We start from the raw sequence: 15990 nt of genomic DNA, 5'->3' as shown, positions 1-15990 counted from the left end.
TCAAATACTTAAAAAAAACAACGTCCTGTAATTAGAGGATCATTTTATAACTTTCAATAGTCGAAGTACTCAATAAAACAATACCTTATAATCACAGGACCATTTATATATTTTATCCTAATTAATAATATTATTTCTTTTAAATCTTAATTTAAATAATTATGTCTATGGTAAGGATATATTTGTGAGATATACGAGAAATTATTATTAATGGAATGATTTTTTAATATATATTATTAAACTAATAAAAACATCGTATAAATTCAATTATAATCGAACAAACATTATTAACAAAAAAATTTGCAGAATTAATTTAATTTCAAAAATTACTTTAAGAATTAATTATTATTTTCATATATTCCTGAAGAAAAAATAATAATTCGATTTTTATATTTTTCTGAAAATAGAGTAAAAGAAACATATTCGATTCTCTGTTTCCTTGATGTAGCTCTTCCTTTGCATGGAAAGGCGTGACCCTCTATCTCTTTCTTGGAATCTGATTCTTAATGGATTTTTTATATGTAATTTTTCATGATTTCTTTAAATATATTGTTTATAATTTATAATTCCTTTTATAATTATGTAATATTCTAATGATTTTAAAAGTTTATAATTATTTTTTACAATTGATTTTTGGGTACCGTTTAATACCTAAATTATTAATTTTAGCTCGTTTTGGTATCTAAATTTTTAATTCATTCAAAATCATATATAAAGTTTATTTTTTTTATTTTAGTACCTTATTCAGAATTTGACATTAAATTTTGAAAAATAAATTGAAGTTTAGTTGTTAGAACAGACAAAAACTGATATTTTAGATACTAAAAAGTCAAAATTTTAACAGTGGATACTAAAATGAAACAAAACCTAAAAATTATGTTTTATTTTTAAAGAAATAAAAATGACAATACTAAAGCGCAGATTGAAACTGATAGTTTAAATATTAAATGCGTAATTTACTCTTTAACTTTATAGCTTTTGCAATTTGCACTCAACTAAAACATTAACATCAAATAAATAATTAATTAGGTCATTATAAATAACAACAAGAGAACTTAATTGATCAAGTTTCCAACTACAAGGATTTAATCAATATAATTTTTTCGTGAGAACTTGATTATTCAATTTTGTTATAGCATTGTTGATTCTTTTAATCGCATAATTTATTTTAAGAAATTGTAATTTTTTATAAGAATATAAAATTAAATTATTAAAAAATATTTAAATTTTAATAATAATATGATTGTCCTTACACTTATTTCAATCCATCCCTAAATACATAATATTATTTTTTATTAATCTGGAGTAAATATGTAATGCTATCTTTTTCTTTTTTGTACTAAAAAGTTTAAGTTATGGGTGACTCCCCGTCCAAGGTCATGGCATAGTAAAACCCAATCGAGATTTATATAAGAATTTACAGATTGTCTATCAAGAGTGACAATAGTAAGACTCGAACTTGACCTTATAAGCTCAAATTCCTAAATCTCAACCACTTATACCAACACTTATTAGCTAATACAATATCTATTTAAAGATAATTCTTAACCATTCGATATTGAACTTCACACCTCTAATATTGATGATGCTTGAATTAAGAAACTCAAAGAATACCAACAGTTCTTTTATCACTAAGGTCGATCGGTTCGTTCGTACATGGATACTAACGCAGATGAAATGAGGTTGTTGGTGTTGGAAAAAGGCTAATTAAAAAGGCATAATAATAATAATAATAATAATTAAAAAATGTCAATAACGGTACATTATGGTCACTACAACAACCCCAAGGGGGCATTAAGAAAATTTTAGAGCAATGATTAATGGAATTAAATTAACAATAATCATCTAAAAGATCCCTCTCTCCATCAAACTCAACAAACCCTGCAAGAGGCAAACAGCTAAAAATCCTGCAACCAAAAAAGGCACCAAAACAAAAAGTGAAGGAAGACGACACGTTCATGCCAACCAAAAGCAACCAATACCACCCCTTTTAAGATTATTCAATTAAATAAACTCTTACTATATAATATTATTTTATTTAATATTTCTATTATTAAAAATTTAAAAAATAATTAAAAAAATATTTTTTTGAGTTTATTGAATATTAAAAGTTACAAAATAATTACTCAATTATTTATCATGTTCTAAACTCATCATTTTTTTGTTAAAAAATTAATGATTATTTGAATTGCACGTTAATCTATTGATTGATATATGATAAAATTTAATATTATAATTTCAAACGATTATCATATGACAATCAACATGTTAACGTCCAACTCAGATGACTCTAAATATTTTAACGAAAAATGACTAATTTGAAATATAATAAATAGTCAATTGATCATTTTATAATTTTTATTAGTTGAGAGACTAAATAAATCAACTCCTTATAATTGATAAATCATTTTATAAATTTTAATAATCAATAAATTTAATAAAATAATATTCTATATTCAAATGATTTTTTTTTGTTCTTTACCCTATTATTTATGACACTTCTTACTTCTCGTTTAGTTTAAAATTAAATTGGCCAAATTAGATTCAGATTAAATATTTTTATATACAGAGTAGGAGTGTGCAAATCCGGATACCCGGATTTTTGGGTACCCGATTTCCGGATACCCGAAACTTCTGGGTCGACGATTTCTCGGCCCGTGTCCCGACCCGGATGTTACGGGTACCCGATACCCGATTTTTAATTTTTTATTTTCAAATTATTAATTTTAAAAAATATATACACAAATTTAAATGTTCGAAACTTCGAATTACATACTCTAATATCCGAACATAAAATTTAAAAGTTCAAAATACAAAATATAATAATCCATAATGTAAATAATTGATTATATTTATATAATTATATATATATATATATATATATATATATATATATATATATATATAAACTAACCGAGTACTCACGTAACCGGGTACCCGAAAAAACTAGATTTTGTGACCCGAGCCCGACCCGGGAAATGTCGGGCCGGGTACCCGACCCAGACGGGTAATTTTTTTTTAGAGAATTACCCAATTTTTTTAGATCCGAGTCGACAAGTCGACGGATCGGGTCAACTGACTTAGGTAATTTTGCACACCCCTAATACAAAGTAACCTATCTTATTGCCTTGGTTCATTTTTAAAGCTAGACCTTTAGACAAATCTAGATCTAAAAATCTTGTCTAGGTAATATTATCCTTAAACAAATTATAATATATACTAAATCTCATTAAAATATGTTCATATAATTATTAAAAATTTTAAAATTATAAATATCTATTAAATTTATTAAATTTTTACAAAAAAAAATCATCAAAATGTATTCAAATATTAGAAAACAATCAATATATTTTAGGATAAATTACACGTTTAGTATTAAAATTATCAATTTTAATCTATTTTAATATCTAAACTTTCATTTCTTTTAAAATCATACCTAAAGTTTAAATTTTATTTCATTTAGTACCCATTTTCAAAATTTATCGTTAAATTTTAAAAAAATAAAAATTTAAATATTAAAACATACAAAAGGGTAGCGTACAAGTAAAGAAAAAGAGAATTTACCTTTCCCTATCAACGAAGTTGCCTCGGATTCTCTTTAATAACTCCCTCTCCACTGCCATCTTTTTCAAAAGTCCGATGAAAATAATAGCTTCTAATTGGCCGTTATACCAATATTTTAATCAACCACCACGTAACAATCACCGCCACATTACCCACCAACTCATATCTCTCCTGCTTTCAACCAAAGCAAAAAATTCAAAAATATTTAATACCTAAATAATTAATTTAGATTCATTTTAATCCGTTTTAATATTTATATTTTTAGTCTTTTGACAATTTAACGTTAGATTATAAATGAGATATTAAAACTTTGTAAAAATAGACCCTAAAATAAAAATTAAATTTTAAATATTAAAATAAACTAAAAATGATAATTTAAATACTAAATACTTAATTTTCCCTGATAGTTTCATCATCTGAATCAACACTGAAAATGTGATTGCTTTATATCTTACCGTCGCAGAAGAAATAGACAAATAACCGGTGGAAGAACTCGTCGGCGAAGATGGCGGTGTCAACGTCGTCTGAGGCTTTCCGTTATTTCCACCTGCGGTCGTTGTATTACCACTTCCGACGGTGTTGCTAGTACTACTAATCCCGAGAGAATAAGCCGGCGTTCCGTCGGGCTTAAACAACCCGTAATTCCTCTCCGAAGTCGGACCCGGTTTCAGGTTCTCGTTAAACAAAGCGAAAACGTAAATGTTGAGATCCGAATTCGGCCTCATCGGAGTCCCGGTTTTTTTCGACATCAACTTGATCAGATTCCCATTGTATTTCTTCGCGTTTTCGGGTGTAGCTCCGAACTCATCTTCGTCACCCTTCGACGGCCAACCGGTTTCCGATATATGAACCGGGAGCTTCTTGTACCCGAGCGTCGCTAAAGCGTTGTAAACAGCGTCGATTTGAGCGTACAACATGTTGTCGTAATGTAGATTCGTCGCCGGATCGATGACTCCTTGGTTCGGCTGGAAAAGAACAAATTCCAACGGAACTTGCTTGGAGTTCCCCTTATAAGCAAAGAAAGGATACGCATTGATCAAAAAGGGAGAGCCGGTTTTCTGATGAAAGCTCAAAGTGCCGCTTAAACAATCGACCAGATCTTCGCGGAACACTCCGGCGGAAGGCGGGTAAGAGGTTTCGAGGATGGCTAACGAATGTGTCGTCGTGACGGTCACTTGTTTGTCCAGTCCGAGGCTGACCAGGGCGGCGTGAACGCTCTGCATCGCCGGCAAGAGGTTTTCGGAGAGAGAAGTGTCGTTGAAAGTGAGAACCTCGTTCCCGACGAAGATACGGGTGATTTTCGTGGCCGGCAAGTGGCATTGAACGTTCTGTTTGACCCAAGCAAGCGCTTTCGCCGGATCTCGCATCTTATCCAAGTACTCGTTGCCTAATCCGACGATGAATTCGACGCCAGTGTTTGCAAAAGCTTTCAGGACTCTCGGATCTGCGTCGTAGAGCTTCACTTTGGTCGCTCCGATCGATTTAACGATAGGTACCACGTCTTCTGGTGACGGAAGATTGTCTGCTATTTGTCCGTAATTGATCCCCAGTGAATTCGCCATTGTTGCAAACAAACAAACTGCAAAAACCAACATAAAAAATGCAAACAAATGCCAGCAAATTAATGCATTACAGTTCAACCCAGACGAGGAAAACAAGAAAAACCCAGAAAAGTGTGCTACCCAGTACCTGAAATCGAAAGAACAATCGTAGCATAGAACAAGAATCTAGGGAAATCCATGGGAACAAAGCAGTGGATACACTAATGTATTAGCTTAACAAAAGCTTAAAGCGACAACTGTGATGAACCAGTGAGAAAGTTGATCTATGAGCAGTGGAGTGGAGTGTTCTCCGGGAGGGGAAAATTGTAAAAAGCTTGATATTTAAGGCGAGGCGGCGATTATTTGAGTGTTGATCAAGTTGTTTTAGCGACAGTGGTTAATATTATCATTCCACACTAGAAGTGATGGATTTCTATAACAATAATTTAATGGTTTAATTACGTACCTAGTATATGTAATCTTTAAAATTTTATAATTTAGCCGTTGTTATTTTTATATTCAGGAATTTAATCTCTTTGCCTATTTGATTTCAAAATTAAATATCTAATTGAATACATTGCCACTTGTTTTTTTTATTAAATTAAGGGTAAATTATATTATATATCACCGAACTGTAGACGTTGTATCATTTATACCACGATGATGTAGCTAACGATTGCGACATAGACAGCTCACTAAAACAACATCGTTTTAACAGTCCAGTTGTATATATAAAATGAAAATCAAAGTTCAGTGCTATAATTTAAAAAATTAAAAGTTCAATGATATAAACAATACGATACTTAAAGTATCTAGATGGTCTACCCTATATTTTAAATATTTGATATTTAGAGTTAATTGGATCACATACCCTCAAAAGTATGACCCTCATTTTAAAGTGGTCCATAAATTTTTGAATGGTCCAATTTTATGCTAAACAAAGATTATAATTTTAAATTAGTCCTCAAATTTTTAAATATTTTAATTTCATCCCAAAGCTATGACATTCATTCTAATCGGTCCCAAAACTTTTTTAACATTCTAATTTCTTCCCAAGCTATACATATATACTGATCACATCACTTACTAATAAAATCGTTAGACCAGGTTATATTATTATATGTTTGAAACAAACAAAATTTAGGTTAGATTATAGTTGAAACTAATTACATATTTAGATAAATTTAGGGATGAAATCAAAACATTCAAAAGTTTAGAGTCAATTTAGTAAGGGATTCATAGTTTAGAGATGAAATTAGAATATTCAAAAGCTCAAAGATAATTTAAAATAAGAATCATAGTTTTGGAATGAAATTAAAATATTTAAAAGCTTAATGACCAATTTAAAACAAAAGTTATAGCTTTAGGATATTTAATACAATTAAGTTTGATATTTATCTCGGAAAGTTAAAAGTTTAATTCACCGACAAGCTTCACATGGGTTACAGCTTTCACTTTTTAGACAGCTTTTGTTTTTACCTACGAAATTAGTATTTTATTGAGTGCGGTTATCTTTCAGTGTGGTACAGTACAACACGACAAAGAAACGGCTCCAGATACGTGGCATCGAAACTATGGACAAGCAGAGTCAGAAGACGAGTAGCTGTCGGTGGCCCACAATATTTGATCATCCCTCATGGGCTGATCTCAGCCGTTGGATGGATCTGATTAAGTATTGTACTACGTGTGCATGCACACACACACCCAATTGGTGTCTCCATGGGCCAGATGAAAGTAAAGAGCCCATTTTTATTCCGATAGAGATCTCAGGGATAGAAAGAGTTTTCCGTTTTATCCGTTTATTTTCTGGGTCGAAAGATAAACGAGTATAACGGAAAACTCTGATCTATAACACAAAACGACCAAGAAGAAAATAGAAATTTAATATAAAGGATCATCAGAAGAATGGTTTTCATTATTTCGCCGGATCGGAACGAACTTTTCATGGTCGGGATGAAAAAAGAAGTTTACAACCTTTGATCTCCAATTCTTTAATAGCAAGCAAGCGAATAGGTCATCCATTGCAGGCTTGTAGTATCGATTAGTTTCCGGTGGCAAACTCGGAATCGATGAAGGGAATATATATGCTTACAACCTCCTTCCGATGTTTGCAAACCTTCCTGGCTACTCCGAATATATAACGGCCTTGGTTATGAGGCCTCGATCGAGACTACAAGCAAGGGCGATAGCTCCGCCAACAAGTAAAAGTTTGCGAATGTTGTTTACGGAAGGTTTCTCGGACGAATTATGTGTTTTAAGCTCCGGTGAATCGTTGCTTTTGCTTTGAAAGGACCTCAGATAGTCTGCACTTATTTTAGTGTTGATCTGAGCCATGAAAGCACAATGGGATAGAACGCCGGATGCTCTCTCCTTCTGATATGCACGTAAGCCGGGGTCGATCTTCTTGACAGTGCCCCACATACCTTGTCGGACCCCGAGCTTTGCTATTTTCCATGGTATACCCATATCCTCGTGATGGAAAAGTAACACCTCGCATGCAGTCAGTTGGCCATCCCCTTTCCTCGATTCGACTGTTTAAAACAAAACACGGACAAATTATTGGCAGGCATTTATGTTACATTATATGTGTTCGAAACCTAAACCAAACGTATATAGTCCAAGACTCATTTGGATAATGTCCCTATCCTTTATGCTTGTATGTGAAGTCCAATACCTGCACGAATGCACCAACTCGAAGAGTATACATCAACACGCCTAGGCGTGCTTTTCCTCGGAAAAGAGGCACACGGTACTCCCTGAAATGTGATGTAACATGCTACGAGTTAAACTTCAGTGCATCGAAAACGAAAAAACAAAGTTGATTAACATGATGCTTCCATGGCATGCAATGTTATAGTCTTATGCTATTCTTAGGTTGATAACACCATTGAATTGAGCCATCAAATTCGTAAAAGGATGTCGATTCGCCTAAGTTATTTTATCAGATTAATGCAACTCAAAGCTTAGGAAACAATCTAAACATCGGTTGCAAAACCGAGTTATTTCTCACTGTAAATGCTGTAAGGAAGCATCGTAGCATTGGAATTTGGAATATGGAATATGTGATTACCTTAGTAACACAATAATAAGACCGCCCCGACTCCCAAATACGACGACCTATCACATATTCTCTGTCACTACAGAAGAAAGGAAACTGCAGAAAGAAAGCACGCTTTAGAAACACAATGTTCCAATACCATTAAAATCAACGAAAAAGAGGAATCCATATAAAAGTTTTACGAACCTTGCGAACCCAATGGACCACCATGGTTCCAGTGGTGGGGCACTCCTCCATAGTTGCAGCACTAGCAAGCATCTTATCCCACTTTGGTCGAAATTGATCATCCCAAAAGAGATCCCTCACCATCTCGGGAGTGGCATCTTCGAAAACAGTCCGGCTACGATATTCTGTAGGTCCAGCCTAGATGAACAACAAAAACATAATCCGATCGTTCAAATGCAGTACCAAACAGATGCAAAACAACAAGGTAGGCAAATTTATAACCGGGTTTCGATAATTTGATTTACTGGTTGCAATGAATTTAACTATACAATAGCACAAAATGGTACCTCAAGATCTCTTTGCCAAGCTTGATAATTCATAGTTTGAGTAGAGCAATCCATCATATGAACCCAAGCAGGGTCTCCATCCTTTTCTTCAACTAAATTGATCAAATGTTCTAAATCATCATTTGTCACAAAACTAGTTTTCCCCTTGGAAATATGTGATGAACTGCCCCCAATTACAAAAAGTTATTAGCTATCAGCAAAATCAAAGACAAACCCAATTCTACACCGATTGTTATCTAGCTAAAAAAATTCCAAAAGTGAAAATCAAGTGGTGAAATCACAAACCAGGGATTGGAATCAAGGTTAGGTGGCAAAGCAAAAGAATCCTTTTGAATCCCATCATCTGAAATCCAAGAGATGCAACTGGGCATCAACTGAGACTTGATCGAATTCAAGCTTGAAATGAAACCAAAACTTGTAGATGAAGAATCTGAAGGCGATGGAGTTGAATCCTTCGAACCAGAACAATCAATCAACATTCCTCTGCCCATATTTGCCCACTTCGGCTTCCATGCCCATCCCACCAAAACTCCGATCAATACAGCGACCCATAAAGGAGCCATGAAGATCATTAACTCGCTCAAAACATCCCCGATCGTCGGCTTCCTTAGAATCTGCAAAAGAACTGAACCCAAAGCCATCTTTAAGCGCTGCAATCTCCCGAGGGTTGGAATCAGGAAAACAAAGACAACAAGGCGCTGAGTAGATTACGGATAAGGATTTCGAGAAAATAAGGAAACGGATTAAATACTGACAAATTTCATATATTAATCGGTTCATCTACGTTTCTACAATTAATTAAATCATGTTTCTGACAAAAGGGGTTTTGAGATTTGGCTAAGAAGCGTGGAAACAACGGGGAAATAATTGGCAATTGTTGGGTTCTAAATGGGCAAAAAAAGGGGTAAAATTTGTACCAAAAAAGGTGTTTTTTTGGGGTTATTTTATTCCTTTTTTTAACAAATGCTTTCTGGTTGGTCGAATGGGTTGGTTAGGGTTATTCAGTTACCACCTGCTGCCGCTGCTCTGTTGGTGAAGACGCGGGCACATGCTCTGTTTTCGTTGTTTTCTTTTTATATTAGCTTAGAGAACTGACTCACTGAGTCATTTCTTGTAAAATTGTACGCTTTATTTATAGCGACGATATTTCTCATTTTCGTCGCCGCGTTCTCTCGTTTTTCACGTTCGCTGACTTTTTTTTGGTAAATTACACGTTTTTATATCTAAACTACTAATTTTGATCTATTTTAATATCTAAACTTTTAATTTTGTTTAAAACAGTACTTAGAATTTAGTTTTTATTTCATTTTAGTACATGTAATTAAAAAATTTAGTTTTTTTTTTATTTTAGTATCCATTCAAAATTTAACGTTAAGTTAAAAAAATGACCATATGAAACTATATCGTCGTGGGGCAAATGTGAATTACCCAACGTTTTGCCTGCGCTATATATGCTCTTTTCTCTATTAGGCATAGATGGTTTAATAGATCGACATTCACAAAACGTTGATTAAACTGATCATTTTAGTCTTTAGTTTAATTTTTGAAATATTTTAGCTCTAACGTTTTATTTTGAACAAAAACCTCTATTTTTAGATAAAAAATTACTTAACATACTATTAACGTTCTAAAATAGGAATCTTTTTAACCTAAAACGTCGAGGGCTGATATAGTCTCTCCTCTATTAGGCATTGGAGGTTTTGGCCGATAAAGAGTCTCTCGTTATTAGGAATCGATAGTTTAACCCCTTTTTAGATTTATCGAATGATTATATTTTTGTGTAAAATTAATATATTTTACGCATTGTAAATCCATGTTAATCGTTATTATACCACAAATTTAATTGATAATTTATGAATATCTATAAAATATTATTAAATTATTTAGTTTAGTTTATCAAAGTCTTTATAAATTAGATTATTTTTTAATTTTTAGAAAAGAAAAAATTGGAGAGAAATTATATTTTTTTAAAATGAGCCCAGAAGCTTAGTGTGATCCTGAGTGAAACCCAGCTCCAATTTCAACTCAAAGTGAAGCCCAATTGAAGATTAGATTGAAGTTTTTGAAGATAGAAATTCTGGGTTTTATCCAAAAGGATTTATGCCTCTTCTTCTCAATTCTGCTCTCTTTCAACTCGCCTTCTCCAATGGCATCTTCGTTATCCACTCTCCATCATCTCATCTCTTCATTTCCCCCTCGAAACATCGGCAATGGCAAGCTTTCCAGTTCTTTTTGTCCTTCACCCATCAACTTATCTTCAAATCCCAGCGTTTCTCTCAATTTCCTCGGTGCAAAATTCTCCCCACTCATCTCTTCGACTCCAAGGTTCTTGACGGTCATCGCCATGGCTCCTCCTAAACCCGGCGGCAAAGCCAAGAAAGGTTTTGAGATTTGTTTAATTTCTTCCATTTACATTCGATACCGAACCCTGAATTCCCTGACATTTTACGTCTTTATGCGTGTTTTTCCAGTGGTTGGGTATAAAACTGGCTCTCGAAGCAGGTAAGGCTACACCGGCGCCGCCTGTCGGACCGGCGCTCGGAGCAAAGGGTGTGAATATTATGGCCTTCTGTAAGGATTACAATGCTAGAACTGCTGATAAAGCTGGTTATGTTATCCCTGTCGAAATTACTGTCTACGATGTGCGTTTTTTCTTCTTCTTCTGTCCATTTTCTTTATTGATTTCTTCAGTAGTTTTGAACAATAATGGGTGCTTTTTTTAATTGCTTTCCAGGATAAAAGCTTCACTTTCATTCTAAGACACCTCCTGCTTCTGTTTTGTTACTTAAGGCAGCAGGTATATTTACTTCTTTGCTATATCACTTACTTGGTATGTCTTTACATGACGTGATTTGATGTTTTTATGTTGGGTATAATTACATGTGTTATAGTTTGGCATTGTCTCTTTGTTTTTTTCATTTGTTATGCTTAAATTCTTGTTCAAGGTAAACTAGTGAAATCGAAGTAATCGAAGCCGAGTTTTGTTCTCTTCGGGGTTGGAAGCATCCCCTATTTCGGTACATTTGCCTGTGTGCTTGCTTCTTGCAAGTTGTTGGCAATGATTTGTACTCGGTGCTTTAGTTATGCATGGTTCTTCGGCATTCGATTCAGTCCACTGGGTTGAATAACATTAGCAGATTTGTTGAGAACTTAGGTTTCATCATGTAGTTGTTTCATAAGAGACAAGAAGAAGGAAAAGAAAAGATATTGAATGAAAAAGAAGCAGAGATCGAATGTTTTAGATAGCGACGGGGATGTTGTATGCACAATGAAAGTTCAATTTGCAGATGTCGGTTGTCTATGTTTCTCCTACTCTTTTTCTTGAAGTGACCGTGTTCGATTGTCTGACATGTTCTAGACATATGGGTGTGGAAACATAACTCTCCCAGGACTCTCAAAATACATGAAAATTACGCTGGTTGAAATCATACATGTTTCCAATATTCCCTCTCAAGTTTAAGTAATATAGGTTGTTGTTACGATAACATTCATAATTCAGTCCTTGTTTATGTGTAGCCAGATGTGTTTGCATGTCGGAATCGAAAATATTTTGTGCCATTTGCTGGACTTCTTTTTGTATGAAGATTTTTTGCTTGGGGATCATGCCTTGTGTAGATATCACCAATCTTGTTCCTCCAAGTAAACCGTGTTCCCTTGGTCGTTGCATATTGATATACACCATCAGTCTAATGCACTATTTGCATTGTGTTGATTCTTTACTTGTCAATGGATATATCCTCATTCTCCGGCCCTGACGACCACCACATTTATGACTAATTTGTAAGTTTTCATTCATATGAACTTGGTAGATTTTGGTTGACCGTCTTTAGGTATCCCGTGCTCGAACAAGATGAACAAAAGTTTAACAACCTTTTCCCGAGTCCATGTAGCCGATTACTTGCATAAGTAACTTGTGCATAGAAATGAGCATGTTAGAAACAAGTTGTGATTGATTAAAGACATGGGGAGAATAACTTTTGGCTGCCATGTGTTTACCATTCTTCGATTGCAATTTGATTATATTTTGTGTTCTAGGACTGGAGAAAGGTTCCAAGGACCCGAAACAAGAGAAAGTGGGGAAGATCACGATCGATCAATTACGTACTATCGCTACTGAAAAGCTACCTGATCTGAATTGTACAACCATCGAATCGGCTATGAGAATTATAGCCGGGACTGCTGCTAATATGGGAATCGACATAGACCCACCTGTTCTTGAACCGAAAAAGAAAGAAATACTCGTGTAGATGTAGTTGCCTACATCGTTCATTATCTGTATCAATATTTACTAGTACATGTTGCCCCATTTTGCCATTTCACTCCACAAGAGTAAGAAATTCATTAGAAATCCCGGATTTAGATTTTGATACATGTTTGTATCGTATTTTAATTATGTTTCTCGTATCGTATTCTTCATATGATCGATGATTGTTGGGTTCAAGCTCGATTATTTTCTTCGTATGGCATCGTCATATGGTCGACTATTTTAACACGTTAGATCCAAATTGTCTATATGATTGATGCATGCATATTGAAAATTTATTCACGTCTAAATTGATGGAACGATTAACAGATAATGATCTAATGGATCTGATTTGAAATTTATCAATGTTTAAACTGATAGATAAACTCACACTGAATGACCTAATTGGTACATTATTATTTTAAGGATTCAATTATAATGTTTTGAAGCTTGAGAATCAATCTAAAATTTATTTTATAATTTAAAAACATCTACCCATTAACCTTAAACATCTACCCATTATTATATTTATAATTTTTTAAAAAAAAACTCTAAATGAAAAAATCTTAAACTTAACTCGATTGAAACTCAAACTCGAAGTTAACACTTAAATACATGAAAACCTTACATTGCATTTAAAACAACAACTAAATGTTAATATTATTAATAAATTTTTTAAAAATATATCTTAATATATTATTTCAAGTTGAGTATCAAGTAGTTCGTTTCGACTCGTTAAGAACTCGAGTTGAGTCCATTCGAGTCGATTATTATCAATATTTGACAAAATCAATCTCGAGTAGCTCACGCTGTCTCGTCTCATTTACGACCATACTCTAATGTACTTTACTTAATAATAAATTGGGTAAATTTACAATTCCGCAACAAAGCCCATTACAATGAAGATTTTGGACTTAAACTTAGATTTTTTCCCAATAGGCAAACATATTTAATAATTAGTCCAATATAGCATATAGAAGTTTATTTTGAGATTTATGACATTTGTTATAGTGTTTAAGGAACTCATTAAGTCGAGTGACAAGTTTACTCAAATAATATTTTTTTTATTTAAACTCATCACGTTGAGGTGACAAATTTTAATAAAATATATTTTTATTAATTTCATCACATTGGAATAAAAGTTTGAATAAAAAATATTTTTATTAGAACTCGTCACTCCAGTCACTGTAAAAATGTCGTAGATACCTAAATAAATTACTTTATATCGTATTGGGCTAAATAATTAGTACGCCTAGGTTTTTTGGCCCAATACCCAATGAGAGACAATTATTTAGGGTATTGGGCTAACATGAAAATTGTTTTGGAACTACAATATTCTCTACAGTGCACACCGAACTCGAGGTGATGGGTTTCATTAAATATAAATTTAAACTATAGAATAAATTAAGCATTTAGTATATAAATTATCAATTTTAATTCATTTTATTGTTTTATATAAGCTTTTAATTTTTTTCAAAACAATACTTAACATTTAATTTTGTTCATTTTAGTACTTCACCGTTAAAAACTAAACACGTTTAATACCTAAATTATCAGTTTTGATCCGTTTTAGTTCCTAACTTTAAAAAAAATCAAAATTTAACATTAAGTTTTAAACATGATACTAAAATAAAACAAAATATAATTTTAAAAAAATTAAAAGTTTAGATACTATATTTACCCTAACTATATATGATCGAAACCTTTCTCTTGTGCTATGATTGCCATTAATTGCAGAACAAGTGGCAAATATCATGTCTGACGGTTCAATTTTTAAAATTTTAAAATTGAAATTCAATAAATATATATATATAATTTCAATGCTATGGTTTTCAAAAAAGGTTTAATTTCTTTTATAATAATTAGTATTTGATTTATTAATTTGAATTATTTATTACATTTACAATAAAGTATATTAAAATTAAATTCTTAACCCAATTAGAGAGTTATTTTCATCCGAATAGATTACGTATGAACCCACTTACGCTCATGATTCGTAAGCAAAGTTTTGAATATGTTAAATACAAGGGACTAATATTTGAATTAAGAAAAATGTTAAAAACGTACGGTATAGACGAGCACCAAAGCTTGCTATGGTTCCCGTCATGGTATCACCGGTCGAGAACCGTCGTCATTGACGCACTGACGGGTAGTTTCTGCCGGCGACGGAGGAAGACAGCTACAGCGGCAAGTGGGACAAGAGGAGTTCGAAGCCAGCCACTGCTGAATGCATTGCACATGGAAACCGTGTTTACATTTCGCCAACACTTGAATCCCATCGCCCTCCACGAATTCCGACAAGCAAATCGCGCATTCGGGTTCGCCCTCCGCTCCGGCGAGCTTCATCCCGGCCGTTAAACCACCGTTGGAGTCGCCACCATGTTTGCTATACCCGCCTCCGGGACAGGCTTTCTCTCCTCGAGGTCTCGCTGGGTTAGGGGAAGGCCGAAACGCCGCGAGCGGCGTCCTCCTCCTCCTCCGCCGTGACCACAGCGTAAGAAACAACGGATGATGGCGTTGAGAACCACGGAGCAGATTAGAGCACAGAAGAGAATGATTAAGACCATGGCTACGTTATCTTGAAAATCGTTTGAGTTCGTGTACGGCTGCCACCTGCAAATGTGTGGACTACACGTGGAATTCGAAGTGGAAGACATGTCCGGTGATTCGCCGGAAGTAACCGGTGGAGCCGGCGACGGAGACGGCCGCATTTGATCTTTTCTGGTTGGAAATTTAGTGTCTTTTGGAGAGAATAATTTTGGCGTGTGTGAAGGAATGGAGATGCTTATAATTATTTATAGGGATATTTAAGAAGGCACGGAAGAAATGCATATGTGCATCAAGGGCTAACAATTTCTTGTCATCTCTTAATTAATTGATGTTTAACTTTCCTTCTTTTACCTACTCTTTTTTTGTTCTTACATAAAAGCGTTAAACAAGTACATAAATAGTTTCCGATTATAAGATATGTTTTGTCCTCATTATTAAAAGTTATAAAATGATCACTCTACTATTCATTATATTTCAAAATTGTCCTTTTCCGTTTAAAATACGACGACAATCTGAGCTGAA

General features: G+C 33.6%; 2 protein-coding genes and 3 pseudogenes across 4 annotated transcripts; 1 reads left to right on the top strand and 4 right to left on the bottom strand.

The window, feature by feature from the left end:
* Positions 1–15990, bottom strand: part of LOC120207042 — a 30865-nt pseudogene that overhangs the window by 10156 nt on the left and 4719 nt on the right.
* Positions 1708–5433, bottom strand: LOC120207041 (glucan endo-1,3-beta-glucosidase 11-like). 2 transcript variants are annotated; one of them, XM_039206565.1, is made up of 4 exons: positions 5254–5433; positions 4020–5143; positions 3565–3735; positions 1708–1907 (listed from the first exon to the last, which is right to left on the bottom strand). In XM_039206565.1, the coding sequence occupies exons 1-3, from the start codon at positions 5303–5305 to the stop codon at positions 3667–3669; spliced, it is 1245 nt and encodes a 414-aa protein (XP_039062496.1). In that variant the 5' UTR covers positions 5306–5433; the 3' UTR covers positions 1708–1907; positions 3565–3666. The 2 variants fall into 2 exon arrangements, with proteins under 2 accessions (XP_039062496.1, XP_039062497.1); XM_039206566.1 differs by having other exon boundaries at positions 1708–1881.
* Positions 7000–9751, bottom strand: LOC120207040. Of its 2 annotated transcripts, XM_039206564.1 has the most exons (7): positions 9688–9751; positions 8961–9300; positions 8676–8838; positions 8350–8526; positions 8176–8259; positions 7780–7861; positions 7230–7636 (listed from the first exon to the last, which is right to left on the bottom strand). In XM_039206564.1, exons 2-7 carry the CDS (start codon positions 9245–9247, stop codon positions 7230–7232), a joined length of 1200 nt encoding a protein of 399 aa, XP_039062495.1. In that variant the 5' UTR covers positions 9248–9300; positions 9688–9751. The 2 variants fall into 2 exon arrangements, with proteins under 2 accessions (XP_039062494.1, XP_039062495.1); XM_039206563.1 differs by lacking the exon at positions 9688–9751 and having other exon boundaries at positions 7000–7636; positions 8961–9316.
* On the top strand, positions 10652–13034 carry LOC120207044 (annotated as a pseudogene).
* LOC120207045 lies at positions 14878–15680 on the bottom strand (annotated as a pseudogene).

The sequence above is a fragment of the Hibiscus syriacus genome, unplaced genomic scaffold, assembly GCF_006381635.1.
Source record: "Hibiscus syriacus cultivar Baekdansim isolate YM2019G1 unplaced genomic scaffold, ASM638163v2 tig00014304_pilon, whole genome shotgun sequence".
Classification (NCBI taxonomy): domain Eukaryota; kingdom Viridiplantae; phylum Streptophyta; class Magnoliopsida; order Malvales; family Malvaceae; genus Hibiscus; species Hibiscus syriacus.
The sequence above is the reverse complement of the archived record's forward strand: the minus strand, read 5'-3'. Positions and strand labels throughout refer to the sequence as shown.